Raw genomic sequence first — 12,192 nt, forward strand, 5'->3', positions numbered from 1 at the left:
TAGCCATCAAGATTAACAAAAATATAGCGATATGAACTTGTTTGAATAATATACACATATACTGATACCTGAGAATTTTTTAAAGCATTGTATGGAGCTGTCCCACCTGATTACAGCAATGGTTATATTCAGACCGCTTATTGAAAGAACACTTAGCGAGAGGCTTGACTTACATTGACACATAAATTTGCTATATTCTGAAAGGCTCAACTTACAAATCTGTGACAATAATAATCTATGATTTTATCTCACTTCTCAACCTTGTGGTAACTATTGATCGCTACAATAATCAGTAAAGCAGAGAGTAGTAATATTTCAGCAAAACCTCAATGCCTTCTCAAGTTCCTTCTCATCAGCACAATTGTAACCCAACAGATAGGCCCGTGCTGTCAAAAGAAAAAACAAAACATGAATAAGCACAGATTGTTAAATTTTTAATAAGAAAAAAAGAAAAGTTTTGTGCTTTATGTTGCAGCAAAACACTATGCAGCTCAACTGTACATAAAAGAACAAAGAAGGAGAGTTGAGCTAGTACCAAAACGTCCAGACCCCATAAAAGGCTCTGCTTCATCTGTGATAACACCTAGTTGTTCCTCCTGAAATTAGAAGAAACTGAAGGTCAGCAAAGAGTAATCATATGAGAAGATGGAGTTTAGATAAAAAGAAAGCTAACAAGCCTTGACCCAGCTACATGTGTTTGGCATCATAGACTCTTCGCCTTTCACACATATCATGTACCCTATCATCTGGAACAACCAGCATTATACAAGCCGTTCACATAACTTCCAGCTATGTCATCCTAGCTCCACTTACCCTTTTCTAGACCCTCAGAAAGCAAAGTCCTCAATATAAGATGTCCTCAAATTTTTTCCTCCATTTGCTCATACCATCTCAGTCATTTCCCACCACTTCCTCCTGAATTGGTGCAATAGCTAATTTAAGTCATTTTCAAACTCTATCCTCGTTAAAGGTCCAAGTGAAAATGACCAAGAGATGAGAGTAATAAAAATAAAGAAAATAGATGGGTGTTTCATCTCCACCAAGATTGCTTTAAGTATTGATGACTTGGGAAAACCGAGAGTCAATCATTGAAGAGGGAGATGTTTTAGCATTTTTTGGTGTTTCTTGATAAAGCATAGCATTTTGTCATTTCACTATAATGCTGTCAAATTCCAGCAAAATGGTAGAAGTGTTAGCAATGACTGCTTAACAAGGAGCATTACTTTTGTAAGAATTTGCAGAATGTCTCACTGGGCTTGGTGATGTAAGCAACTTCATAATTACCAGTGGCAACTCCGTTGCAGTATGGTTAACCCACAGTGGAGAACGAGAAGAGGTAACCAGTGTTTCAAAATGCCGCATACTGCCACATAGACGCCTGCATATGCATATGCCCCTTGACCACACTACATTGTCTATATGTGGTTATTATATGCAGTCATACAGCATATGGAAAGAAAAGGTGGTCCACTTAGTTTGTGGGGCCACATATATGGTTGGCTTAACATAATACAGCTGCATATATGAATCCACTTAGCATTCTGGAGCTACATATACAGCCCACTATTATATGGACCCATATATGTGAAGCAGGTTTAAGCTGATAGCATGCCTAATGTAGGTAATAATGTTAAAATGTTGACCATGTTATACTTATTGCTATTGGGTAATAGATACTGAGCAATAAGCAATTATTGTTAGTGGTTCCTATTATTAGTATTGTTATTATCCATTCAAAAAACAATATTTATATCATTATTGCTGTTCCTATTGTATTTAATGTATTATATTTACTTTAAATAGTTAAAATAGCAACTTTAGGACACTGGAGACAACATTTCCAGGACATGCACCCTTTAACAGTAACTAGGATTGTGAGACTGTGAGGATTTTGGGCTAATAATTCCTTCCCTTTTTTTAACTTCAAATGACAGCACTTCATAGCCATTGACTTCTTTGGTGACAAATTATGCAGATGTAAAACCCTAGATTCGGATCAACTAATATGCATCTTGCAATATACACTCTCAAAAAGGTGTGGACCAACCTAGTGAAAAATCATTTCTAAAAGAATAAGTTCAATGAGGATAGCGGTTCAATTCCTCTAAGACCTAATAACAGCAACCTGTCCAAAACAAGAATATTGAATTGGTTTGTTGGCTCAAACATATATGATAACACAAGTTCTCATATTTGATTAATATTAAAATAACTAAAGATGGAATCATGAGACATGGTCACATGCAGTTTTAGACTCATCTAACAAACAGGTTGTAAAGCAATTAAGGTCCTGAAACATAGACCTCACTCAACAGCAATAGGATGATGCAGATTTAGCGTGTTAGTGACAAAATGATATCGTGCCACTGTGAAAGATGACACATGGGACAACTTCCTCCTCCAGATGTGCACACATACACATGCACATTAGTTCATCACTTTGAGTAAATAAATTTTCAAGATTCATGTCAGATATAAACCCTTAAAACTCATGTACAAAGGACATGTTGGTAAATATTTAGATGTCTTAACCTTCATGATACTTGAAGAGGAAGGTCTAATTCAAAAAGTGGAGGTACCGTCCAAATAAGTCATGTTTCAAAAACATTTTCCCTTGTGTAAAAGCATAAACTAGGAAGATTATTGAAATACAACTTTTAGAGATATTGTATTAGTACATAAAAAGAGTAAAAGGATAAGAAAGTCCATTTATACTTTCTTAAAAATCTAAGTCCTGTTCTGAGTACGCCATGTATTGAAGACCTATATTAGTTATAGGTTGGCTGAGAAAGTCTAAAGTCATTATATACCGTGCTTAAAGTATATGTCGCCATCCTCAATGCAGATCTGATTTTTGTAACCTAAATATTGGTTTTTGCTTACCTGTCATTCATCAGGACTAAAACTTCAGCAGAAGTGTGCTACGTTTTTTTCCTCCACATCACATCATCTACTAAATAAACAAGATGGAAAGAAAGTGGAAAAAAGATGATACAGAAGGATGATACATTCACAACTTACAATGTCCAATGGATCTGATTCCTCATCGGGAGAGAGCCATCTATCAAAACAGTGACCAGAGATGGTGCAGACCAAAAGCCCACTAGATTGATCGAGGACAACTTCCCTGCAACTATCATCACAAACTGCAGATGCAACAACAAAAAAAACCTAATTCAGCCATGGAGATCGTGCTTTAATAATGTCACAGAAGGGAATGTCCTACCATGCACACCACCAGTCTTCTCACAGATAAAAACATCTCCAATTTGGGAGTATGAGCATGTGTTTCCTGAACAAACATGACCAGTCACCACCTCATCAGTTAAGCCTCTGCTGCTTTTCCAAATAGACACTTGATCCGCTACTGTTCTATCAAGTATTACTCGATCATCATTGACCTTCACAATTTTAAGGTGCCTGTTAGTTCTTCTAACAAAGTCCAACCTCCATGATGGGAAGGCAGTCTCTACAATTGGACCAACCCAGTTGGAGAGAGGTACAAAACCGTCAACTAACATTTTTAATCACAAGCAAAATAACAAGAAGATCTCCAAAACATAAACCACATATAAGTGTTTTTTACTTGTGACGGAAGAGGTGCTTGACTTCTCTTTGCTGCCTGCATTTGTATATAGTACTCCTTAAACTCTGTTGGAGTGTTTCTCACAAATTCAACCATATCTTCTTTGTCACGCTGGCCCAAAAGAAGGAGGTAAAAAAAGCTTGCAGTGCTGTATAATGAAAACAGTGGTTTATATAATAAAAACAGAAAACATATGTTTCAATAGTTCCTCTATCAATATTTTCCACAATGGACTTAGCCATTCACTAGACTGTGTAATATAACTGAACATATTTGACCACAGAATCCTCTATGCACATCATAAAAAAAATAGAAAAGGCTCATAGTCACTTATATTCTTTTTAGAGACGATGCAGAATTTTCACGATTACAAGTGTGGGAATCACACTTTAAAAAACAAATGTATACAGAGTATTCCTCCGCATAAGCATAGTTGAATTTGATGAGAATATGATATTTTAGGTGAATCAAAAAAAAGGGAGTAAAAAGAGTTAACTGCCTTTTAGTGCAACCAATGGAAGTGCCCGCTTGACTTAGCACCCCTAGTTCCATCACATCATTAGGTAAGACATTACTTGTAGTATGGCAGGAACTTTAACTTATAGTTTTAAGTTGAAAAGATAGAGAACCTACTCAACTTATAGTGCCTAGAATTAATATGGTCTAAAGAAAAAAAATGAAGTCAATTGATTGATTATTTAAATATAATATAGTTTTAAAGGTCTTTAGATGCTTGAGTATGATATCCATGGGACATCCTGAATTTGGGCCAAGAACATACTTAACACAGATTGTTGAAGAGAACAGTCCGATACAAGCATATATCCCACTGGATAATCCTAGACTGGTGGATTTTTACTTGTGTCTGACAATTTTGCAAAAGGGAGGTTTTCCTCTAGGAATAAGTAGAGAACAAAAAAAGATAGATTTCACTCTTGCCTTCTTTGCTCTGCCCTCTTTCTACAAACAAAAGTGGGTTAGAGTCGTTTCTTTAAGCAAAAGCAAGGATGACGTCCCACGTCTCATGCTCTGCCTAATCCATGAATGCAGTCGATCTTCTATCGTTGTATCCTCCCTGATCCCTTGCTTTATCCAATCTCAATCACCTCCTACTGTTGTGTTACTGATCCCAACCTCCAAGTCCTTACCTTCCAGTTATCCCAAACTCCAAATCACTACAGAATTTTTAAAAGGTTTTTTGTTGTTCTCTCATTGGTTATTTGCCCTTCATACTTACTCTCTTTATTTCTTTCTCGCAAAAGAAAGTTAAACCTCAAAAGAGACCTTAAATATATTCCCACTTGATAAGGGAAAAATTGCATTTTGAGCATATGACCATGTGGAATCAATCATCCTGCGAATCATAGTTTACACATACTTTCCAACTTGAACTTGATCTTTGCACCTTGAATTAAAGAAACCAATTAAGATGCCATGAGCATTTGATGAAAGTTATCTTTGATGACTATGTATTAAATTGTTGTACTTTGGAAGCTATTTTAGTAAAATAGTGTTTTGAAATAAAGTATTTTTGAGTTTTTAGATACATAATTTTCAAAATAGCTTACATGCTCTAATAGCAAGGAGCACGGTTTTCAAGCAGTCATAGATTTAGACCCCGTTTGGTTAAAGCTTTTGGAGGGCCAGAAAGCACTTTTGGATGATATAATGGTGTTTGGTAAAACATCATGAAGCTATTTTGGCTTTGCCAGAGAAAAGGTTGACTTGGAAAAAGCTCTATTTTGGAGCTTCTCCCCAAAAGTGCTTTCTGACCAATGTCGGAAAGTTGTTTTGATTTTAATATTTTTTTCTAATGACCAAAATGCCCACCAAAAATCTTATGATTACATCTTATATCATATCATATCATAATATATTATTATAATATAATATAATATAATATAATATAATAATAAATTAATCATATATTATGTAATATATTATATTATTATATTATAAATGTATAATATATTATATTATTGTAGTAATACATAATTATAATATAATATATTCTTATATTTTATTATAAGCATAATATAACATATTATTACAATCATAATTTTATATTATTATTATAATAATAATAGTTATATTATGATAATATAAGATATTATTATTATTATATATGATGAATAATATAAAAGATAATATATTATATTATAATAATATTATATTATTGTAAATATATAATAATAATATTTAATATAATATAATATTATTATAGTATAATATAATATAATCTATTATTAGATTGGATTCTAATCCATTATATTATATTAAATTATATTGCTATATTATATTACAATATTATTATATTATATTATATATTATGTTATAATTATAGTAATATTATATTACATTGTCGTAATATTGTAGTATAAATAATGCATTACTATATCATATCATATCAGTTATATTATTATGCTATGGTATTCATATTTTATTACACTATATTATAATAATATTATACAAAATAATAATATTTTAATATATAATAATATAATGTTGGGTTCCAACATCATCTTGATCAACCAAATTATAAGGATTATGGGCTCAATGTTCTTTGTATCATTCACCTAATCTGAATCAAAATTAGGTCAGCTTGAGTTAAGGCCAGATCAAAACCCAATTATACCCATTTGCATTAATATATCAACAGATAAAGTGCTTTTACAACTGGTTATGAAGCACCAAAGCATACAAAGCACTTCTGCAGAATGTTCATGAAATGATTCTTGAAAAGGGCTTCTTAAAGTTGCCAAAGTAACACCAAGCACATGCCTAGACTGGTTTATCAAGTTTCCTCCATTATTCACCCTAAACTTCCTTCTTCCTTCAACGCAACCTATAAAATTATTTTATTCCATTAAGTCCCCACTGTTTATTGTAAAGCTACTTCTTAGTCCCTGTAAGATTTGCACTAGACATTAAGTAACAGATTTTTCTTTAAGGGAAACATTATAAAGAAAAGGCCTTTATATATCATAGGTTCCGTCATTTATTTTAAGGAGATAGCAAATTCCATGTCTCACCCATAACTTCGACTTTCATGCCTTTTTTTGTAAATATATGAGAATATTCTACAATAAAGGAAAATAAAATCTAGCATCAATAAATATTCCTACAAAATAATTAAAATGGTGTAAGATTATAAGTTCGACCAATAATTTTAAATTTTAAATGATTTGCAACAATATGACAGCTTGTGAACCAGAAATTAATCGATCACGTCGACTACATTCTAGCAAACAATACAAAATCCGCTCTTGCACATAGAGATATTCAAGAAGGAAACCTGGATATAAAGCTCCTTCCAAGCACATGCTCGTAACTTCCCATTCGGAGGAGCCAGTCCCCACCGCATGCAATACCTGATATTGAAAAAAAAAATAATAAGAAAAACGAAGTTTTCTTCCTTTTCTGCTTCAAATAAGGAAAAAAAAAAAGGAGGAGCCTTTGCTCACAGGCGCCGCCAGAGGCTCTCGTCAGACGCGGCAAAGTTCATGAAGTTACAGACCAGAGAACATGCAGTGAGATCCTGCCACCGCACGCCAAACTCATTAATAAATAAACCAACCTCCCGTCCGGAATTCCGCTCAAAATTTGGAATTTCTTTCTAACTAACAACTACCTCGGAAGAGAGGAACTTGAAGATGCGGTGGAAGAGCTCAGGCGGCATCTTGCTGAAGATGCCGCTCTCGATCGGCCTGGGCGGCGGAGGCCTGCTTCGCCCCCCTTGCTGCGACATCTCCTCCTCGATTCGCGGTCTCTTCGACGGCCTCCCCGCCGCCACCGCCGTCTCGTCCTGCTGAGGTCCATTCCTCCACCAATTCAAGATCATAAAGAAACCCTAACCCTAATCCCCACCTGGAATCGAAAGGAGATGGGGAAGACAGGAACGGACCTGGTCGGGGACGCCGGAGAGGATCTCGCATTCGAGAAAGTGGGCGAGGACTTCGTCGTCTTCGTCGTCGGGACCCGCCATGGCCGACGCAAAACCCTAGGACCGGAGCAGAGAGAGCGCGCGCAAGAGAGGGAAGACGAAGAGAGCTGGGAACGGAGAAGGTGACACGAGTGGGAGCGGTGAGAAATTCAGAACAACGCCGCGCCGCCCGTGGCAGCAAGTCGGCAACGTGGTCTGGTGATGCGCTGCCTGAAACCAACGCAACCAATCGGTGATTGGGCCCACCAAATAAAAGGTTGGGTACATAATTTTGTTCACCAAACCATTCATCGCAATAGGTCATTGGATGGTGTGACCGGAGGAGTTGGATTTATAATCAGGAACTACCTTGGTAGAATGATAGCAGTAGGAGGGCAGCGTATGCCAGGACTTACAGTGGTCGGAGCAGAGCTGCGGGTTGCTTGGGAGGACATATCTTATGTGTGGCAGGTATTAGGTGTAGAGCGGGTCTGCCTCGAGGAAGACTCATTTATGGTTATTGACTGGCTCCAGAGGGCGGATCGGTTTGGGGATGATCATCCTCTCATCCGGAAGACCCGTAGGATGATCCAGTTGATGGGTGATGTTCAGATTAGACACGTGTTTAGGGAGGCGAACAAGCCAGCAGACTGGGTCGCCTCCTTTGTTGTCCGACACTCTGAAAATTTTCTCTGCACGTCTGCATCAGACGTTCCTCATCCTTTGTATCTTTTACTTTCCCATGACATGGCTGGTTGTACTCACATTAGAATTATATGAAATGAGTAGCCACTTTTACAAAAAAAAAAAACAAAAAAAAAAGGGTCATCCACTGCCATTCATTCAATTTTTCATCATTATTTTGATAAAATGAATGCTAATTGTGGATAGAAATCTCTATACTTCCTTCAAATCTGAAAACGGGTTAATTGTTCTCCATCACTATAATTTAGAAAGGGACTTCTGCCAATTATAATGTGAGAAATATAGCACTTCTATGCTTTGTAGAGAAAGGCTAGCACTTTAGGAAAAGTTATTTAAGCTTTTATTTTTTGATATATCTGAAAACTATACTTACAAACTTGTATAACTAGTTCTTTGGTGATCAAATATAATATACGAAAAAAATAGTTACCTAAAAAGTAGTCCATATATATATTTAGTTATATAGAATGTTAGAAAATACTTATGCTATACCCATGCGAAATCACTTAAATTTATAAAATAGATTTTTTATTAATATTATTTTAAAACATTTGAAAAGAATTCTAAAAATATATTTTATATTGTTTCACTAATTATCGTAATAGTCAAATTTCAAGGAAAGTCAAATATAGTGGAGTATTACTAAATAGTTATGCATGTATAATGCGTGTTGTATTCTATGATAACTATTTATATGGACCTATTATATATTTGTGTTTAAATTTTTGTGATTGTTAATGGGAATTGATGAAAATTTTATTGTATTTATATGTGGATTTATGTAGCCTATTTGTTTCTTCTATTTTTATTATTAAATATGTTGAACATTATAAGTTAGTTATATCATACACTACTGGAATTATAAGTTTTACCGACGTTTTTTAAGGCCTTTACCGACGCTTATTAGCGTCGGCAAAAACCCAACCGACGCAAAGCAAAACGTCGTAAACGCGTCGACCATATCGAAGTGGGAACGGTTTTCGCCGACGCTAAACAAAAGCGTCGGTAAAACATGGGATTTCCCGACGCGGAGGAAAGCGTCGGTGTAGGCGCCATTTCCGACGTAAAAAAGCGTCGGCATGAACTAAAGGAGGCCTGGCCGCGTGTTTTGGCCGACGCTTATAAGCGTCGGCGAAGCGTGCCAGCACTGCGTTTTAACGACGCTTTAAAGCGTCGGAAGAGGATTTTTTTTTAAAAAAAAATATTAGAAAACAAATGCATATCATAAATCAACATTTACATCAATATAAACCTGCATTACATTTATATCAACACAAATATTCAGGTCATTCAAAACATTCATATTGACATACATGATTAATAAGTTTTAGAATTACATTGTACTTTGAAAAATATAAGAAAGATACATATAAAACTCCTTAAATAACAGTCTAAAAAGTATCAGGGATCGGATTCAGCACCATCACCATCTCTATGAACTGTTGAAGTATCAGGAATCTACAAAAAAAAAAAAGAGAAACTTTAGAAGTTAGAAATATGAAAGTCATTAACTCATGCAAAATAAGTGATAATTATGTAAAGTCATCAAATACATATAGTTATTTACCTGAGGAGGGAGATATCGCTGTAACATAGATGAAATATGCTCAAGCTGAGACTGCAAAGTTTGTTGGTTCTGCTTCAGCTCTGCCAACTCTGCCTGATGGCGATCCTTCATATCTTCAATTGTTGCCCGAAGTCTACTAACTTCTGCATTGCTACTGCCTTCTCCAGCATTTCTTGTATACATGCCCACTGCAGACAACTAAGTGGGGGTAACCCCAACGCCATAACCCCTCACTCTACCATAACGCTCTGGGCCCAATAATTCAGCTAGCACCTGAGCTTCGACATGACTGGTCGCATCGGATGATGATGACTCTCCGACGCGCTCTAAAATAAGAGTTGTTGCCCTGTCCTATATCTCTCAAAAGAAAAAGTCATATTAATGTATGCCAATAATAGAACTAATAAAAATATCGTTGAAAGATTCAAAGATGAATACATACAACTATATCTCTTGACTCCTCCCGAACAAAACTGCCATCTCGGTGGGTGTGAGTCATCTTATAAAACTCCACCTTACCAGGCTCCCTCCCATTATCATCCATCTACAACAGAAAGCATATTGGCAAGCTAGTTATCATGCTACATGCTATATGATAAAAAAATTTAAAATAGTTTCAAAGAGTTTCAAAAAAACTTACGAATTCAGCTCTACGTCGAGCATAACTCATCGAGCCTGAAGTATGAGGAACAGTTTGAGAGGCTCATGCAGCTCTACCAATGTTGGAATATGTCTTCCCAAAAAAAGAATAAACAATATAAATTTGTAATTTAAATTGTTAGTAAATACAATCTAAGGTATTGAAAAAATATACACAACCTGAGCTTTCTCGGAAAACCAATAGTGGACAAGCTCACCCCACTGATGAGGGATTACATCAGGAGGACAAACACGGGCAACCTCCTCTTCTGTCATACCATCGTGCTTCCAGTCCGCCTTTAACTTGGCCCTATATTCTTTCCACTTGCGGTTGACGGACTTCAGCACCCAATCATGGCTCTCTTTAGGGAGCAAAAACTTTTTCTACACCAAAGTAATTAAAGAATGTTATAACAATGTTAAATCAAAAAATAAAATTGTGATAGTAAGCAAATTCAATTCTTTACCTCAATAACTTTAAGAAGCTCAACCTTATACGAAGGAAGCATTTCATTCCATTTCGTATAGTTGAGCGGACACAACTGACCATTCCGCGCAACCGATCCTAGAAAAGTCGATAAAATGCTTGCAGCCCTCTTGATAGGCTGCCCCAGTTCATTGCAATGTACCACAATCTTCTCATCCTCGTGTAGGCTCCACACGTCCCGTGCTCGAGTGGGTCCTCGTGTCCTCCTCACTCTCCCTAGTCCATCTATAAAAATAAAATAAAATATCCATCCACTAATTAAAACATTAAAGGCAAATGATTTAATATAATTAGATTGTAAAAAAAATTAATATATAAAATGTAAATCAAATTACCCTGGATGTTCACGTCATCCATGTCTGGACAATCAGCAGGTGGCACGTGCTCAGACTGAGACTCGTGCTGAGAGTGAGACTCATGCTGAAAATGGGACTCGTGCTGCTGGGGCTCGTTAGGCTGCTGGGACTGCAGGGACTGATCGGAAGAAGATCCCACGGACGTGTATTGAAACTCAACATCTTTGAATCGTTTTTTTCGCGGCATGTTGTTACCTAGTATGCACAAAAAGAAGCAATACTAGTTAAATAATAAATAAAATCTAAATGAATTGCTAATTAATTCAATGTGATCAGCTGAGCAATTGAAATTGATCTTGTCAACAATTATCTTGCAAAGAGATCATAGCAATCCTATAATCACAAAGAACCTTTCTATTGCCAATATGGCATACGGCAAATGGCACAAAGAGAGAAGCATATGATTTGGGTGTGGATAGCACCATTGCTCCCTTGTTGGCCAAAGGAGATAGCATGTTATATTTCAGACAGGCCACGTCTCAATCAGTTCCTTGGGCTATTCTATGATTACTTGAGGCTTGAAGGTCCGGCAATCTCTGAACATTCTCAGTGGTCCTGAGACTGGAGTTCTGTAATGGACTTTTTCCCACCTTCTTGTTCTCAATCATCAAAATAAACTCTCTTGATAGTGACAGCAACAGAGTAATGCATATGTTTATTTAGAGGGGAAAAAAGCCAGAGTAATCTATAGGTCATTGGTGTTCCGCAAATATCTATTAATGTTGTAATTGTTTCAACCAGTGCATTATCATACTTGGAGAATTTCGAATAACATTGTTAAATTTGACTGCACAGCTTCTCATCAGTTATCACTCATTCCCTTTTTCCTACAGAGTAAAATTTCTATCAACATTCCTTCTTACTGATTTCTTCTTCTGAGAACAACCAAATGTAATACCCTATTGGAAGTCTGAATAGCATGATGAGATT

General features: G+C 36.1%; 1 protein-coding gene across 4 annotated transcripts; it reads right to left on the reverse strand.

Annotated features, from left to right (window-relative positions):
• LOC103703108 (F-box protein SKIP31-like) lies at nt 1-7,756 on the reverse strand. Of its 4 annotated transcripts, none has more exons than XM_008785821.4 (9): nt 7,491-7,756; nt 7,218-7,391; nt 7,051-7,124; nt 6,882-6,957; nt 3,587-3,697; nt 3,227-3,401; nt 3,022-3,146; nt 536-596; nt 1-386 (listed from the first exon to the last, which is right to left on the reverse strand). In XM_008785821.4, exons 1-9 carry the CDS (start codon nt 7,569-7,571, stop codon nt 316-318), a joined length of 948 nt encoding a protein of 315 aa, XP_008784043.1. In that variant the 5' UTR covers nt 7,572-7,756; the 3' UTR covers nt 1-315. The 4 variants fall into 4 exon arrangements, with proteins under 4 accessions (XP_008784043.1, XP_008784042.1, XP_008784045.1 ...); XM_008785820.3 differs by having other exon boundaries at nt 7,218-7,394; nt 7,491-7,745; XM_008785823.4 differs by lacking the exon at nt 3,587-3,697.
• Nucleotides 7,757-12,192: the final 4,436 nt, after the last annotated feature.

Source organism: Phoenix dactylifera, chromosome 5 (genome assembly GCF_009389715.1).
Source record: "Phoenix dactylifera cultivar Barhee BC4 chromosome 5, palm_55x_up_171113_PBpolish2nd_filt_p, whole genome shotgun sequence".
Classification (NCBI taxonomy): domain Eukaryota; kingdom Viridiplantae; phylum Streptophyta; class Magnoliopsida; order Arecales; family Arecaceae; genus Phoenix; species Phoenix dactylifera.

What these genes read in the sequence shown, in the direction of transcription:
- LOC103703108 (XM_008785820.3), bottom strand. Translation starts at nt 7,571, where the DNA reads ATGGCGGGTCCCGACGACGAAGACGACGAAGTCCTCGCCCACTTTCTC. An exon ending in GAGAGCCTCTGGCGGCGCCT is followed by an intron (nt 6,958 to 7,050) that starts GTGAGCAAAGGC and finishes TTTCAATATCAG; the next exon opens with GTATTGCATGCGGTGGGGAC. An exon ending in TATGGGGTCTGGACGTTTTG is followed by an intron (nt 387 to 535) that starts GTACTAGCTCAA and finishes TTCTTTTGACAG; the next exon opens with CACGGGCCTATCTGTTGGGT.